The following is an 18,806-nucleotide window of genomic DNA, read 5'->3' on the forward strand; positions in this document are numbered from 1 at the left end:
TAAAAGCAAATATGGGCACAATATATCAATCAGCTGCTGTCTAAATTCAACAATATCAATAACCAACTTTGGTTAAACACCAAGCTGCTCTTGTTGCAGCTACATTTACATAACACACGCTCTGAGCGTAATGGCTCACTGTTATGTTTAATGAATTAAAGGCTCGTTATTTGTTTCCAGCGTGCAGTGAGCTGAGAGAGGCGCCACACAAACAGCAGTGACTTCAACGTGACCTACATTGATGTTCCTCATGAAGTCCGCGGAGGCCATGGAGAGGTGGATGTTCTCAGGCAGGGAGAACTGCTGTCGGATCCCCCCAGCAGACAGCACGGTGGAGGCCTGGGAATACTGGTGAGAATCACACGTAGGAGGAAGTAGTTAATAGGAAAAATGTGTAGAAACAGAGGCCTCCTGAGAATTCAGAACAGGTTTTGTGAACAAATCCATATGACATTTTGGCTTCTCTACTAATATTCAACCTTTAATGTAGAGAACATTTTCTTCTTTGTTTTAAGACATGAGGGGCAGACAATCCAGAAAATATCAAGAACCTCTGCTGCTCAGTTAGTTACCAAGAAAAGGGCCAAGAAACACAAGGAATGGACAACAGACCAGTGGAAATATATGCTTTGGTCTGATGTGTCAAAATCGGAGGTGTTTGTGAGTAGCAGAGGAGGTGAGCAGATGGTATCTGCATGTGTGGTTCCCATCGTGAAGCTTGTAGGAGGAGGTGTGATGGTGTGGGGATGTTTTGCTGGCAACACTGATGATAATTTGTTCAAAACTCAAAGCCAGCATGGTTACCAAGCACTCTGCAGCGACATGCCACCCCGTCCTGTTTGCATTTAGTGGGGCCATCATTCATTTATCAACAGGACAATGACCCAAAACACACCTTCCAGGATATTCCAGTCCAAGAAGGAGAGTGATGAAGTGCAGCATCATCAGTGAAGTGAAAGTGAAAAAACATTGAAGAAGAAGGTGTATCCAAACATTTGACTGGTGCTGTGCATTCATATGTTTTAGATAAACAAGTTTCAGATTCAATACATGTAACTCTTTTAGACCGACAATCTTCAGATCCTCACCGTCATGTCCTTCTCCACAACGACAACTTTCACCTCTCCTCGCACCCTCTCCTTCTGCTTCAGCCAGTAGGCGATGGACCAGCCCACCACACCGCCGCCTACAATAACGATGTCGGCTCTCTCGGGGGGAAGGTTGGGGTTTATCTCCAGGGCGGACCAGCTGCTCCCTGGAAGGGCGTCCACTGCCTTCTTCCTCATGGCTGCCAGCTGAGCCTCCAGATCTGATGGACAAAAACAGAAACGTTTATTATATTTCATCATTATTTTTTGGTGATTACAACACAAGATATTTTCTGAAACTTTAGGTATTACTCTATAATTTGGCATATATAGTCACAGTCACATAGTAAACTTCCTGTGTAAGTGCATTAGCTTTAAATCTTCCCATCCCAGGAGTATGGCTGTAACATTTTAATTGTTTTTTGGAAGATTATATGAATGCCGAATTGTAGAGAGGCTCCTAACACTTCATTAAACAGTTTAAAAAGTCACCTACAAGTCACACACATCAGCTGATAAACAAATAATTCAAGATTTAGCAGATTTATGAATGAAGTAAGCTGGCTTATTAGCATGTTCCTGTACACAGCTTTGCTCTGATGTCCCCCCACCTTTAAAGAAGTCATTCCGCAGAGGTGTGCCTGTGCTCAGGCTTTGACACAACATTAAGTGTCCTTTCAGCCATGTGTGCCGTTGTGTCACCGGTCTGGAGGTGAATAATCCACGAGTGGTCTGCACCTTCACATGCAGCCTGCGCCACGTTGACATGGCTGCGCTGACTAACTGGTTAGACTAGCCGGGTCAGTAAACACTGACTTCACGGTACAAACCAAAACCAAAACAACTACAGTGAGAAACAGCTTGCATGTCTTCTTTTGAAACGTGTGCAGTCATATGTTGTAAATCTGACAGCGAGGTCAACAAAAAGAAACTGAGTCAAAGTCAACAAAACAAGGCAGAATAACACCGGGGAAACGGTGCTTTCCTTCAAAATAAAAGCACAAAGCACAGACTGGAGCAGGGCAGAGCCGGCCCGTGGCATCGGCAGTACACATGGGGAAGGAAAACAGTAAAAAGAGTAACTTTAACTTTTCTTATACTAAAACTAGTTGGTACTATTATATCTTGTTATGTAAAAATAAGCCAACGTTAATTCAACAGAATAGCAAAGCCTATAAATAATAATAATAACTCTAATAATAATAATAACTCTAATAATAATAATACTTTCCTAAGCCCCCCCTCCAATGACTGATTAGACTGGACTCACCTCGTTATTGACAATAATAACGTGAAAACGACCAAAAAGCTCTGTTGCAAGGAAGAAAAGAAAAGAAGAGGAGGAAAACGACGACAAAGACAGATCTGCAGTAAAGATGATGTCATGTATTTATTTGTCTGTTGCAGAACGATAGTAACTTTTATCCTAACACGGTTTGATTACACTGGGGAACAATTTGAAAAAAGAATAAAATAAAAAAATCTGTTAGATTTGTATGCTGATTTAAACTAAAATTGCCATACTGATTCCAAAATTACAGTCGCTTTTTTTTCCTTTTTTTTCTCCACAGCTTACCCTCAAGATAAGCAAAATTCCACTGATTAGCTGTAGTAAGACTTGCCAGCTGATTACAATTGGACTCATCTACAGCTACAGGGCAACTTGTTTGTGCAGTCAAGATTGAGACAGTGCTGTGAGAGGTGTGTGCAGCTCCCAATAGGTCAGTACTATCAATATCTGCAAAGAGAAAACTAGCATAGTAGGAATGAAGAGGATTCGTGCTGGCTTTTCTCTTAATGTACAATTAAAAAATAGAAATTAAGTATATAGAGCTTTGATATTATGAGAAAAGGAAAGTTTGTGAGCAGAAGAGGTGACATCAAGCCAAAACTCCTCTAAAAAATAATCAAAGTCGTCTACAGACCAGTCTAGAATATGATTCAGTTTCATAATTTCTTAACGTATTTCTTATTTTCCTAATATATCTATCTACATGTTAGACATTGAATGTTGGCCAGCATGGTGATGAATGTGTAACTACCAGATACAATAATGAAAACAAGTCTAGTAATAGTTTTCTATTAACAAAGTGTACTATGTTGTATTACAATGAGTTCTGCTGATATCCATCAGGAACATTTCCTCTCATTTGATTTCTTTTACAATCTTTTGCACATTCAAGATATTTTACGAAGCATTTTTACCAAATTTGATCAGTTTTATAAAATTATTTTATTTTGAAAACAGCTAAAGGAACCTTACCTGTATCCCTACAGGCTTGATCCTGGTTCAGAAAAGAGGCAGTGGCTCATCATGTGACTGCAGAGGGCCAATCAGAGGTGGGACAATCCTCTGTGGCGCAGTTTTTTCACACTGCAAAGTAAAAAGAAAAAGAAAACAAATTAAAAATGTCAAGTTAGTATGAGCACGTTGTTATCACACTTTCAGAACACATGTGTTTGGTGGTTCTAGACATCGAAATAAACCCTCTAACAAATGTTTTCAGTGAACCACTGATACTCACAAAAACATACTGACCACACACAATCATGGATTGTACTTTACTGGAGGTGAGCTGGAGATGAGCATTACAGGCAGTTTGATCAGATACGATGATGACAAAGAAATACAAACATAATATAGTATGTCAGGACTTAGGTGACACACCTGTAAAGCAACTTGTACCCCAGGACGCACAAGGGATGATGGGAATTCTGTCTTTTAACACTCAAACTTGGACATCCCACCAGTATAATCTATTTCACATGTGTGAACAAGTCTTACTCACTCATATTGCCAGATTTAATGTCAATGTTCTGCTGATCTGTCAACATTACACATTAGGTGATGCCACATCCCTCTGCTTTGTCAGTAAATGTACCCTCTGTATGAAACGTAAGGTTCAATTCATGCATTAATAAAAGAAGAAGGCGAGTGCAGGCAGTGAAATTTTAGTACAACTCAATTTCCTTCATTCGTACCAAAGACAAGAAAAGAACTGAATCATTCGAAAACATGGAACGTCCAATTGCCACATGTGGAAAGATTGTGGAGTAGCTCAATGAAAAATAGGACTTGTAATCGATTAAGAAACAAGTTGGCAAATGAGCAGAGAAATTGAAACAGCTTAAAGTAATGATAAATATTAATAATTTGAAATAGATAAATAACACACAGTATTAAAAAGTAGTGAAATACTTGTTTAAAGTGATGGATAGACATTTGAATTAGTTACATAAAACTAATCGATAAACAGGTTAATGAGTACTCATGTAATGCTTTTTTAGTTGGTAGTTTAACTGTTTATATTGGACCCTTGTTAATCTCTGATCTGTCTGAGTGAACCACTCCAGGATGCCAACACAATAACAGGCAGGGTTGGAGGAAGTTGGGTATAATTCAAGGAACACATGCTGAAACATGGGTTAGATTTATGAGCCGGAACTTAAAACATACATATTGTTTTACAAGGGCAGCAAAGGGGAAATGAACTCTTGCGATTTGGCTGTTGGAGAGGATGATGGTGAGGATCATGTCTGTGACACAGCTCATGTGTGTGTTTGCAACACGTTAGCCTTTGACTGTCAGAAAAATGACACTGACAAGCTGTTCGTGTCACCTACAGATGAACCATTGATTCAAGTTTGTAGAGAGGACATGGCCACTAGAGGGCTCACTGTCAAAGATAGTTTTTGTATAAGTAAGTCCCATGTTCTAGACTGTAAAATTAGCATACCATGAATACAAATGATTATATTGTCTTCATTACATTTAACAAACAATGCAATGAAATATTAAGCCAACATAGTCTCTACATAATCTACATGATCCCCACCAATAACCTCCATATACTCCTCTCCACCTGGCAGAGTTCATATAAATATATATCTTTATTTCCTATTTGTACTATCTGTTTTCGCTGATTTACATTTATTGTGGGAACAATTCCAACTTCACGCTACACATAATTTTGATGATGATGAGTCACCATACAAAAGGAGCTTGTGCCACCGCTGCTGTTGTGTAGAGTGACTCAGACACAAGTAAAATTTCAAGTTACAAGTTACAATTTCTAGTAAGACCACTTTACTCAGAGACAATACATCACAGTCCCACCAAACAGGCACATTTGGTTTGCAGCTATTTAGAAGAAGACACTCAAGACCAATATTTCTTAAAAGGACAATAATAAGTATGATTGATCAATATGCATGACTGTCTTGTGCTTGTGTGGATTGTACCGCTATCTTTAATAACACAATTCTCAGTATTCTGTAAAACCTTATTTTTACTGTCAAAAAATAAATAAATAAATACGGTATAACTTTTTCTAATATGAGTAAAAGGATATTAGTACTGTTGATTTTGTGGTTAAGATTTTATCCCGTATTTTACCATATAAGGTTGTTGTTGTTCTTTGCCATATAACTGACATGAAAATGCCATATAAATGCTGTATAAAATAAAGGTTTTGGCATGAAATCTGGCTACCTTGTTCACTGTCAGGATCTGTATGTAATTCAAATTTTTTTGTAATGTATAATCATAAAGAACAATTACAGGAAAATGCATTTCCATGATGATAATAATATGAATAATAATAACAAGTAATAATAACAATGATAATAGCAATAATAACAAAAACAGCAACACTTATACTATTATTATTTACTGTTTATATTATTTACTACTACAATTTATCACAATATTTATTTTATATAATATCAGTTTAAGCACTTTTATCTGCCTTGTGTATGTCCTCATTGTGGGATCATTAAAGTCTTATCTTGTATTACAGTATGATATATCATATACAGTATGATTTAATCTGGTAAAAAGTGGCTAGTGAATTAATATTTCAGTTGCAGGAATCACATTACATATAGTGTTTGAATGTTTTCTCTTTATTGTCAAACTAAAAATTAAAAAAAATATTTTAATTTGAAGTTTATGTACGGAAGTATTCTTTTATACTTGGGGGTTTTATTTTGAAAATACGACAGGAAGTGTGTTGTGTTACAGCGGCTGGCTTGCCGCATATGTTTTCTGTTCCCTGGGGCCACAGTGTTTTCAACGGGACTCAACTTACTATTTACTGGACTCGCTATGGCCGCTTGACCCGGGCTGAAATCCCCCCTTCTTCAGTCATCATTTGATCGAGACTTTTCCAGATAAACTTTCGTCGTCTGTCTAGTTTTTATGTCAAGAAACAAGGATGCAACCCCCACCGAGAAAGGTGAGTTTTTCACCCCCCCGTTGTAGCCGTTGGAGCTAACGTTACTTGTCTGGAAACGTTCTCGACGGAGTGCTGCATATTTAATGGTTGGAAATGTACGCTTTGTTGCTAGTCGGCTGGTTTTAAACGATAAACTTTGTTTTGTTTTTTAGACCGCAAACGTGTGCTAGTTTACATGTTGAATTTGCTTCTGCTGGTTCTTTAAATAGCAGCAAAGGAAGAAAACTTGTAAAAAGAAAAAAAGAAAAAAAAAAAAAGTCCCATGTGCCACAATTTTTAGGGAGAATAGCCCGTTAACATGCCCCGCTCGCTCCCTCTCCAACGGAGACACGGTCCTGCCAAAACATATCCACAAAAATACGGCTAGATAAAACCCCTAACACAGAAAACAACTTTAATATATTAAGAAATAACGTTACGGAGGTGTTGTGTTACATGTGATTTACCAAGCAGCTCTTAAGTTCAAGTAAATATCAGTTTGCTGCTCAGTGGTCCTGCTGCTATCCGCGGTTTAACAAGCTAAGAGGAGAAGACTAAACAAAAGTTAGGTTTTAATCCAGATGAAATACATTTAAGTTTTTGTTTTTTTTACGTATGCCGATTTTAAGAGTGGATGCACATTTATAAAAATAAATCTTAAGTGAAGTTGTGGGTTGTCATTTAAACATGTTTGGAGCTGTTAAAATGTAAATCTGCAGGTTTTTAAAGGTAGTTTGGTGGCTGTTTTTTTTTCTTCTCGTACAACAGCAAATAAAAAATAGCAATCGTTGCCTTTTTAAAGTTCATTTTAAAGCTCAACTTAAAGCATTCTACTTTTAGTTTAAGATTAAAGTGAGTCTTAAGTGTTTTAGCTCAAATCTCAGTTGAAGTCTGGTACTGTGCGAAAAAATGTTCATGTGGGATCATATTTCAAAAACATGGCTCAGCAGCAAAGAAAATTGACCATTTCTACCCCAGGACGTTTGACTCCTTCCTAACTGCAGTCAAATAAATGCAGGTTTGTTTTTAAATGCACTGTTTTTAAAGATCTGATTGTGTTTTTGGACATGCGGACCATCCACAGTCTGTTACATACATAGTTCTGGAGAGTATCATAAAGTTAAAGCACTGACACTCAAACTTGGCGGAGATATTAATGACAATTTCAGTGTGAAGTATCTAATCTGATCTCATAACTGAAGCTGTTTTCCTGTTGACAAAAATCAGGAATGCGACCTCCTCACTGCACTTCCTAATTTATCTCATGGCCAGTCAGAAGTCCAGCAAAGACGGACTCTAAATCATGAATGAAGCTCATTTTTACTGCCCAGAAGTTGGTCAAACTCTCTACTGTACAGCCGCTCAACGAGTAAAATATGCCAGAAAAAAAACTGAGCTTTTAACATGAGAGCTTTGAACTTTCAAAATGAAGTTCATTTTGTGCTTATATGAAAAACATTTAGGTATCCTGCTTTGAACTTCAGGATAAATTTTATGGCTGCAGCTAATGGTGGTTTTAATTATTCATTAGTCTGCTGATTATTTCTTTGATTAAATATTTGACCAAACTACCCCAGAGACAAAAAAGGGCATTCTACCTAAAGCATAAAAAAACAGAAAAATAATTGAGGCCAAACTGAAGAAGTATTTGGCACTTTGGCTTGAAAAATGACTTTAATGATTAATCAATTAACAAATAGCTGCCTGTATTTTTCTTCCTACCTACTAATTGATTGTTTTGCTGTTTTAATAAAGCTCCACTACATTTTACTCTAATACTGTGCCACTCTGCGTCCAATCACAGCGCTGCATTCATACCTGGTTCTACCTGCATAGAGACACATTATATTGTTTGTGAAGTAGACTTACAGTTTATAGATTTACACATTAAGATTGAGGCATTGCTATTGATACCATTATTTTCTTGTATTCACTAAAAAGTGTACGAACTATTTAATTCGGGTTGTATCTAATGACTGTTGTCTAATCTGATTGTGGCTTTCTTGATGACTTGATGAGTTTAGTAGTTATGAAACATCAGAAAGCAGTAAAAAATGGTCTTCACTTTCTCAAGTCCCAAACCTAGAAATATTCCATTTAAAGCAGATCCTCACATTTTAAGCAGAAATGTTGAAAAATTAAGAAAGTTTGTCAAAATGCTACCTCATTCCCAAAGAGACACAAAGACGATTTATCAGATGTTGAAATGTTATTGTTTTGTGAAAATTCTATGCACATTTTGAATTTGATGCCAGAGACACGATTGAAAAAAGTCGAGACTGTGTCGTGTTCAACGCTCAGTTCATCAACTCTTGTTTTTACAGTCTTGTTCCCATTCTTGCTTGATGTTGATTTCAGCTGCTCAACTGTTCGGGGTCTCCTTTGGCATATTTTACATTTCATAATGTGTCAAACATTTTCAGTAGTTGTCCAGTCAGGACTGCAGGCTGGCCGGTTCAGCGGCCGCGCTCTTTTTACTGCGGAGCCATGCTGTTTGGATACTGGCAGAATGTAGTTTGGCACTTTCTGGCTAAAAAATGAGCAAGGCGGTCTCTGAAAAAGATGTTGTCCACTTGGCAGCAAATATTCTCTAAAACTTGTATATATCGTTCAGCATTAATGGTTCTTTCACAAATATGCAGATTACCCATCATACCATGTGTATTAACGAACGCCCATATGATCATGGATGCTTGCTTTTGAACTGTGTGCTCATAACAAGCCGGATGGTCCCTCTCCTCACCCGGCGTCCGTGATTTCTAAACAGAATTTCACGTTTTGACTCGTCAGATCACAGAACAGTTTTCCACTTCCACAGTTCATCTTATACGAACTTGGGGCCCACAGAAAGTGATAGTGTTTCTGGGTCTGGTTTATATACGGTTTACTCTATCATTTGTGGATGCGATGAACTGTGGTGTTTCTCAGCCCATAAAATGATGTCCACAACAAAATCTTGTCTGTTCTTGATGCAGTGCTGTCCGATTTTTATAGAGAAACATTTTACTGAAATAGTTTGCACTTATTTGCCAGCGCCCCATCTTTACTTCACAAAGACACAGCCTCTTTTTATACCCAGTCGTGTTACTAACCTGTTGCCAATTAACCTCAGTCATTGTGAGATGTTCCACCAGATGTTTTCTTTTAACATTTCACAACTTTTTCAGTCTTGTGCCAACCTTTTTGAAGACAGGGTTGTTGTTGTTGTTGCTGATTATTTATTTGGTTGATTCATGGATGAATTATTCCTTTTCCTGTGACTAATAAACAGAATGACTCATCGAGTTGTCAGTGGTTCAAAATCATCTGCGACGATTCATGTTAGATTTACAGTTACAGCAACTTGGTTGATTGAAGATTGGTCTAACTTGACATGAAATGATGAATAAATAGCACCTATGTAGAGGTCAGCAGCTACAAATCCTGGTATGCTGCATTTATTCTCCTGAGTTAATGTAGCAGGCTAATTAAGCAGGATTAAAAGAGACTATACTGACAGCCCTAAATGTGTATTTATTCTTCTGCGCAATATTAAATAAAGATATCTGTACTGACATCAGTCAGTGGCCACATTACATTGATTGTGAAGTTTCCCCCTTAGTTACACTGTTTGGTATCTCAACAGTGTATCTATTTAATCAGGGGATATTGAAGGCTAAGTTTCAATATTTTTTTCATCAATTAATTCCATAAAAAGAGTTATTGTGTATAATTAATTGATCCTAATAAATGCAATATATGTAGCCCATGCCTGACATATCTTAGTCCTGAGTTATAGAGCTCCATTACTGTCCAAAAACTGTTAAAAACACATCAGTGAGCCACACTGTCACACCTGGTTTCTACACTACCATGGTCATGGACTACCACTGTAGTTTATTTTGACTCAATACCACACACACACACACTCACTCCTGCTGCCACAAATACTCACAAGAGCACCAAATGTGTATCCGCAGCTGAAAATAATCCCCAACAAATGCACTTTTTACTCTTGTTAAAAAACTAAAAACCACACGGCCCAGCTGTTGTAGGAATTTAATATGTTTGTGGCCAGTTCTTAAAGATTACCATCTTCAGTTGGAATCAGTGGGCTTGTGGTGCCACAAGCCCACAGGGCATGTCATAGGTGGTTTGGTTTCTTTTCATAGAATTCATAGAATAACACCAGCCTAAGCCTTTTAAGCTAAAGCAAAGTGATTATCAATGAATACGCGGATTATTTTTTCCAATTAATTGATCGTTTATAAAACGCCAAACAAAGATACTGAGTTTACTATCATATTTAACAAAGAAATACACGATTCCCACAATTTAAAGGTTAAAATGAGAGAATATTTTACAGTTTTGCTCGTAAAATTATTGAAATGATAAGTTGATTATCAAAATAGTTGCAGATTAATGTTTGTTGAACTCTAATCAGGCTCACAATTGAAATCTGAAAGATAAGAAGCTGTTCTCTGTCGACGACACTCCCAGTTATCAGTAATGAGACCTGGTCCCTGCACTTCATAATTCATATAACAGCCAATTAGAAACCCAGAGAGACTGTCCAGGTGAGAGCTACTCCTAAGTGATAATGAGTGTGCCTCATTTTCACCAATACCAGCTGAATCAACACCGGCCTCTTGTGTCATTGGTATACCTATGGGAAATGTTCTGTTTTCAAAGTGAGGATGTCCTCTTTGCTTTTCTGTATGAGCTGAAGAAAACAAGCTGTAACTCTGCAGATTCTTAATAAACCGTCTTTTCTTTTCCCCCCCTTCAGGTCCGGGTCACCCAGGAGCTGAAACACACTCATGCAGAGCAGATGAGCAGATTACACATCAAACACCAGACAGAATGTGACCTCCTGGAAGACCTGAGGTGAGCTTCAGGAGTCAAACTGTATTGCAGAGTACCGTATTTGTCTAAATATAGGAGACTGCCTTTTTTTTTCCCCCAACACCAGACTTTCTGAAGCATCAAAACACTTTAGACTAGTCCTCGAAGCCTTTTCTGTTGTTCAATGAAAACATGAAACAGCACTTCTGTTATCTATCTATGTCACTTTATTATCAGGCTCTTAAAGTATTCACAATAGTTTTCTTTTTTGAACCTCTCATTGTCACATTCTTGGTCCATTTCGGCACTAAAGACGTTAACAAATCAGAGCTTTAAATCACTGAATTAATTCACAAACACAAACGATAAACCAACAGACCTTTCTGCCCCATCTGTGCTGAAACTGATTATTAAACCTGCAATAACATGCCACCTTGTGAACACAACATTGACATATAACCTTTTTAAAGTTGTTATGCCAAACTTGTTAGCAAATACTTTCTAATTACTGGTTACAGAGCAGCATTATCATTTATTTGGAGACGTGTTTCTGGTTTTTACCAACTCCAGAGGGAAATATCTGGCTCTTAAGCTGCCAAATGCTTCACCCGCTATTGGCTAACTGTGTGCATCTGTTGTTTATAGTGCTTAGCTGGTGGTGTGAAGTTTTCTTTTAGATTTTTTGCTGAAAACCGCTCGTTGCTGTGGCCAGAAATGACCAAAACGGTAAAAAGAATTCTATCCTGGACTGTCATAGTCTTTTCTATGTTGTAATTTGATATATTGTTGTAAAATATTGATTATAGTCCAATCAAAGTGGTTGCTTGTGCTGTAGTTGAAGTATACTTGCAACCCATAAACATGCACATGACACACTTGCTGGTGATTCACATCTTAAAGTTCTAAAAAAAAAAGAGAAAAAAAGTGATGTTTCAATCATGTTTTATTCTTCCTAAAAAGTGAAACATTCCCAAGCTTAAAAAAAGAATAAAGATTTTATCGGTTTTGCCAAATAATCCAGCTAAGAGATATTTTCCACTCGCTGTAGCTGGAATATGTTTCCCTATGTGGCAGCATAACATATTACAGAAGCCATCAGTGGCTAACTAGACTCACTTTTAGCGCTGACTAGTGCATTCAGACAGGATCAGGCACTGTGGCGAATCACAGCAGGGTTGTCTGGCAGTGCCTTGGGGCTGCTTGCAGTGTGTCTATCTGCGCTGAACGTAACCACTGTGAAACAATCAGCAAATAACATTTTATGTCGCTGATCATCCGGCTTTCTTCTTGCCGGCGCTCCCTCACTCTCATTCACTGTCTGTGTCTCTCAACCAAAGCGGTTTGTGTACTGGAATATTTTGTGACATTTAATCAAAGGGTGCGACATAAGCCTAATTAAAAGGCAGACAGTTAGTGTCATCAGCATACAATATGATATAGTTTTTCATATACAGTTGTAGAATAGATTAATTATACTACGTCTTTCTTTGAGCATTGATTTTATGCAAGTAAATATATCCTGGACTGTGGAATTTTCCACACGTCCGAACGTCTTTGAAGAACAGCTATCTGCAACTTAAACCTAAAAATTAAAGTGTATGGCTATTTTTAAATTTTAGGATCAGGCTCGGTAAACACTGGATTTAGAGACACACAGACAGTTTAAGCACTGTGCTCAGATGCGTAGGCATTTTAAAGGTTGAAAAGCCAAAGGTTGTGGTTGTGTTTTCAGCCTTAGTGTTGGGTTGAGTTGACAGCCTACTGACTCCCCACTTCCTGTCTGTGGTTGGTGGCAGAGCTCTGAACCTCCAAACAGCTGGAAGTTAAGGTCATAGAGAGCTGCCAGATGTTCTGACTGCCTTGAATCGTTCGCCGTGGGAGGCTCTGTTACATTAGCCTGCCAGAAACAATGTGAAACTCGACTGGTACGGAATTCGCGAAGGGTCACTCCGTGATCTCGGACAAGAAATGATTCAGCAAACTGGAAGTTGTGCCCGCTTGTCAGCAAAAGGCTGTTTGGGAAAATGACAGGAAGTGAGTGTGGGGGGCAGTGGAAAAGACGGAGCCTTGGAAATGCATGGAAGAGGAAGGGAACAGGCTAAAGGAAGAGAGGGAAGCTCCCAGGAAGTAAGCCAAATTGTTTAGAGACCGGGTGGAGCATGGAAGTCAAGTCTCGACATGTTTAATGACTTAATGATGATTCTGCTGCAGTCAAGTTTTTCCCAGGGCACTGACCTCTCTTCTTTTCTTAGTCTTTTGTATAAATTTTAGCATGAGTGATGTTGGCTCCATTCCTGTTGGTGTAAATCAATCCTGAAACTGTTAAACACCAGCCTAAAACTGACATGCCTTACATTTCTCAGCACATTTTATGATTTGCGTATGTATTTATGAAACCAGCCAAACATTTTCAACTATTTAAAACATTAGCTGTAAAAACCATAGAAGCCTTTAAAGTGCCTCAGCTACACAAAAATCTATTACACTAATATAACTATTAATGCATTTAACAACAGTGTGTGAGCTCTGACTGAAGACTTTCAGCTCCGTGAAGGCCGTATCATTTAAATAGCCTTGTTAAGTACCACCAAGGATGAGGAAGGCAGCAGAGAAGGAGATGACAGGGAAAATCAGTTCAGACAGACAGCTGGACTTTGTTTGCAGACAGAAGAGTGTCTGTCTGCAAAAAAAAGGTCAGTGCAGTTCATTTGGGCTGGTAGGAAGGCTGTCAATCAAACTCTGGTATGGACCATACAACTGGTCTGAGATCACCTGTAAAGGAGGGCCTGGGTCCGCTTCACTCACAGTTTGTTTGTGGTGTTAAAGACCAGCTACAGGGTTTTATAGTTGGTAGATATGCGGTTTTATCTTTATTTCATATACATATATTCATACATATCATTCGGTAACCATGGGAGCAGCTGTGCACATCAGCAAGTCCTCTTTATGATGCCAGAAAACAAAACAAAACATTGAAATCCTGCACGATCTGCTGACAGGAATTCATGGGTCCCGAAGACACGGTGATGATTCAGGATGACAGCTGCTAAAACTGTCTGTTCAATGAGTTACTATCAGTCTGTACGACTTCATATTCATATGGTTTGTTTAAAACAAACCGCAACTGAAATGGAACAACCGTGTGATTTCTTTCCCTTGACCAAATGAACTAATCCACAGGTGTGAAAGTACATAAATGAACATATTTTTCTGTTGTAACTGGATGGTAAGTGGCAACTACACAGACTAGCCTATCGCAGCCATTCTAGTCAATGTTTCAAACCCCACCAGAAGCACAGCAGTCCGCCTCAGAAGCGTCCCAGAACCGGTTGTTCTATTTTTGACAGATGCCGTGAGCATCCCACGTCAATCTGCACAGAGCAGCTCGAGCTGGTCGGAAGTCGGACACAGAAACAGGCATAGAGAATCTGGTTGAATTTCAAAATAAAAGCCCTCCGTGCAAACTTCTGACCGCAAAAACAGTTCCTAAAGGGGAACAATATCTGGAGAATAGACCAAAACAGCCTCGCTATGACGTGACCGAGACGAGCCTGGTGGAGTTTCCCAGTGACACTGTTAGACTGTAACTAAAGGGAACTGTTTCTGGTGCGCAGAAACACACCAATGTACATGTTGGCTCTCTGGAATTGCTACAAAAAATAATGCATTTACAAACAGCATTAAAAGTTCATTTTTAAATGTTTTTAAATAATTTGATTTTACACATCTTTACAAAAATTGACTGTTGTCATCGTGGTGATGACAGATATTGTGTTTGTGTCTTTTTAAGACATTGTCAACAGATTTTAGTTTATGCTTTTGGGGACATAAATTGTTTTGTTATTGGTCATTGTCTCATCACTATTTTTTCTTCTCTTCTATTTAGGACTTTTAGCCAAAAGAGGGCGGCTGTAGAGAGGGATTACGCCCAGGTGAGTAAATCATAACTGTTTGACATCTCTCCCAGTGCTACTGATGTGTGTTATAACATCATCACTGCCCTGCCTTGTCATTTGGGTTGCTAAAAATACAGTTTGTTTTTAACGAAACTATCCTCTAAAGACACCATATGAAAGTGGGGTTGAGGATGTGGCCCTAAGAAAGCTCTTTGTTCTCATGTGGTCAGATAGCTCATGAATGGCAACCAGCCACAGAAAAAAACACCACAACAGAGAGAGTAACAACATCCACGAGTGATCCACTGGCCCGCTTCCTCCTCGCTGTGTTGTTTTTACCCGCAGCTTCCTGGAGACGTCAATTGACTGTCTGAAACTGAAAATCCCTCCTTGACTCTTGAGATTTTGCAGCCCCGTGAGGAATGTCCACCACCACTGTGAAGAGAAGGGGGCATGGCTGTAGTTATCTAACTAGTAACCTTACATGTGTGTTTGCCCATTTGCATCTGGTCCTGAGGGGTGTTTTCATAAAGGTGGCTCAGAAAAGCAGGGATTATTTGTGAGAAAGCTGCTCTTAAATGAGCCAAATGACCTGCACTATGATTCATGCGTTGAGCCTGGTTTCATTACTAACTTTTAATGACTTTGAAACAGGCTTGAGTCATTGAGAGCAAAGACGAGAGAGTTTGTTGCTGGGCTTGTAATCATAACATCATGTTTTTAGATGAAGACGTATGAGATGCAATATACAATTAAACACCTCCGACGGGTCATTTATTTTATAATGACAAAATTATGTAATTAGCATTTTTAAGAGATGATAGTCCTCCATCAGGTGGAGTTGTCTGTCTGCCCCTCTTGAAGAAGCGACTTAATCTGAGGCTATAACCAGGGGTCAAAGTTCTTTATTAGCTTTATTTTATTGACTTAAGTTCAATTTAGAAACACATGTTGACTGGAACACCGTATGAATTAAGCCCCAGTTTGCGTTTTAAGGGGTCACAGTGCCGTTAATCACTTGAACGATAAACAAACCTGGCTCTGAGGTCCGATTCTCCCCATGGGTGCTGTCCAGAGATATATTATAAACTGTAGTAAGCTTATTCTGATATTATCCAAGTAATATTTTACGTTGTGGCTGAAACTCCCAATTAACATGTAGTTTGAGGTAACAACGTACAAGACTAATAAAGATTTTTCATAAACAATAACTGCAACTGTGTAGAAGATGTATGAGAAGACACAGTTTTAGTCTGGCAGATTGATTGTAACACTGGTTAAGCCTGAGAATCAGTGTGGACATTAAGTTTCTAAACATCTCTTTGTGAAACAGAGTTTTCTGAAAATAGACCTGATTTAAATGGTAATTGCGCTTTATGAAACACCTCTCTGAGCTGGGCTTAACTTCATTACTTTATGTTTTTATATGGCGTTATACACCATTACACAATATGATTATAGCCAGTTAAGAGAAGTTAAAAGGGGAACTTCGAGTTTCTGCCTCCTGCGGTTGAAAATCTCTGACACCTGTTTGTACATAATTTATATTGCTTGGCAGGGTTCATGTCACCATGTCACCTTACATGAAAGATTCAATAGTCTCAGAGTAAAGGAAGAGAACTAACACTGCACAGAAGAGCATTCAGAGCGTACTGTAAAAACTATAATTTCAGTGATCCGGGGAAATGATGAAGCTGTAACTATTTAGTTGAGCTAAAGTAGAAAAAGCGAGTCTTTGGGCTCAGATTACTTTGGTAGACACCCTCTTGGACTAATTCCTGATTGGCCAAGTAGTCCATTTAAAATTGTGAGCATGTGTCTGGCAGCTGGAACATCAGTGCATTTATCAGCTGGACTATACGCTGACCAAGAAGAGACTAAACAATGGAAAACGATGTGTATGCCTGATCCTGTTTTAGCACATTTTAGGGTATTACAAGAAGTGTATTTAAACTATGACGAGATTATTTTATTTAGATATTTTTATGAAGTTATATGACTGTGAAAAAGAATATCCGAACTAAGGCACATCGGTATCCAGCGTGGGGTCAACATCAGCCTGCAGGCTAGCTTCTGTAACCCTGTGCATGTGTGTTTTATTGGCTACGCATGCCCAAGTTATACCCAAGTGTGATTTGATCCGAACTGAGCAGTGCAACACAGTTGTGTCTTCTCCTCTTCTTGTTATCGAAGCTTGATGAAAGGATATCTGGTGATCTTTGAAGGGTTTGCATGTATTTGGTGTCTTTATAGTGTATTTCACTCTTGTTTCATCAGACTTGTTTTATCAAATCTTAAAGCCTTTGGATCACACTAAATGCAGGTCTTGACAGATGTTTAATAATTTAACTTTTAAAGCTAAAATAACCCCCCAAAAATCGCTGCTTGCTGCCTCTCAGGTGTGAATATTTGCTGTTTTTCTTCGTCTTAATTGAACATCTTTGGGTTTTGGGCTGTTGGTTGGACAAAAACAATCTGAGGATGTCACCTTGGCGCTGTGCAACATTTTTATTTGGAATTTTCTTACATTTTATAGACAAAATGACGATTGGATCAATGGGGAATGCCAATGTCTTAATTGTGTTTCTCAGTTTGAAAGGTGTTCTGTGTGTCTGCCTTGTGCTAGTTATGTGATCAATTAGACACCCGCTGCCAATGGTTGAATGAAAGTGGGTCAGAGTGTCTCTGGAACACTTCGTTCCCTTTCGTTATACCCCCCCCCCTTTCTTTTTTTCAAATCTCTTCTCTTTACGCGCCTTTTTCTGGGTCTCTTACACCTGCAAGCTGCTTTAGCCATTAGCCGATTGCTATTCAAATCACACAGTGTGATTAAAATGTCCTCCTCTGTGTGGCTCTTCCTCTGTGTCGTCCTCGCATCCCTCCTCCTCCTCCCCTTCCCTTGTTCCCATCACACTATTCAGGCGTGTCCGCTAGGCTAGCTCAGTTGGCGATCTTCTCTCTATCTGAGTCCCACAAAGGCCCGGTTTGTAGCGGCTTTTGAAGCTTTGGCACCAAGATCACCAAGAGCGACAAGTTCAGAGCCGAGGCCTAGCCTGCCTCAGGACTGCATGACAGGGCTTGTCCTTTCACAGTGGACAGAGGAAGGATAGATGGGCTCATTTCCTTGATGGGCACTTGTTGAGACCTAAAGCACCAAACACTTGAGCGATCAAATAGAAAACCACAAAAAAACATGTAAAAAGTGGGCTCAATACAAAAAAAAAAAGTAGTAGCATGAGGTGTAAAGCCAGCATGTGGAAAAACAAGTAATATAAATCCTTTCCTCCAACATATTTCATTTTTCTTGGCGTATCGGTCCACCAGGATCAACACTTAAATCTCACATGTGTTCAGTTTTGTTCACATGAACATTTTATCTGTCCAAATTGACTCCAAAGCAATTTTAGTGTAAGCGATGGGGAACAGAATCTAGTCCCCTCTAAAAATGTTCGATCCTACAACTCCCATAATGCAACACAATGGCATCTTTTTATCAGACCCCTCTCTGCCTGATGAAATATCTACATCTTTCAGACTCTACAGTCTGTCGCCCTGGCTTTCTGTCTGTACTTATGTTATTCATTTTATTGTCTTCTTCATGGTGGTTTAGACCCAGTCATTATGCTGATGATTTCTTTGTTCCAGCCAAGCTTAAATGTGCCGCAGAACCCAAACAAAAATAATGCAAAACAAAAAAAGGTCAATTAAGCCAATTAGCTGTTTTGCTACCTTGCAGCATTCATATTTAAAACAGACTAAGTGCTAAAAATGCTTAAAAATAT

The 18,806-nt window shown here is 38.7% G+C and overlaps 2 protein-coding genes across 2 annotated transcripts in view; one reads left to right on the forward strand and one right to left on the reverse strand.

Moving 5' to 3' along the window:
• The window catches only part of foxred1 (FAD-dependent oxidoreductase domain containing 1), an 8,074-nt gene extending 6,019 nt beyond the window's left edge, over positions 1 to 2,055 (reverse strand). The window contains exons 1-3 of the mRNA XM_027278519.1: positions 1,700 to 2,055; positions 1,089 to 1,309; positions 238 to 348 (exon numbers count right to left, since the gene is read on the reverse strand). Coding sequence (XP_027134320.1) covers positions 238 to 348; positions 1,089 to 1,309; positions 1,700 to 1,856 — 489 coding nt within the window. The 5' untranslated portion in view covers positions 1,857 to 2,055. The remainder of the gene's footprint in view (positions 1 to 237; positions 349 to 1,088; positions 1,310 to 1,699) is intronic.
• Positions 2,056 to 6,103: 4,048 nt separating this feature from the next.
• The window catches only part of LOC104919185 (F-BAR and double SH3 domains protein 2), a 32,656-nt gene continuing 19,953 nt past the window's right edge, over positions 6,104 to 18,806 (forward strand). The window contains exons 1-3 of the mRNA XM_010731125.3: positions 6,104 to 6,325; positions 11,073 to 11,170; positions 15,015 to 15,060. Coding sequence (XP_010729427.2) covers positions 6,305 to 6,325; positions 11,073 to 11,170; positions 15,015 to 15,060 — 165 coding nt within the window. The 5' untranslated portion in view covers positions 6,104 to 6,304. The remainder of the gene's footprint in view (positions 6,326 to 11,072; positions 11,171 to 15,014; positions 15,061 to 18,806) is intronic.

The sequence above is a fragment of the Larimichthys crocea genome, chromosome III, assembly GCF_000972845.2.
Source record: "Larimichthys crocea isolate SSNF chromosome III, L_crocea_2.0, whole genome shotgun sequence".
NCBI lineage: Eukaryota > Metazoa > Chordata > Actinopteri > Sciaenidae > Larimichthys > Larimichthys crocea.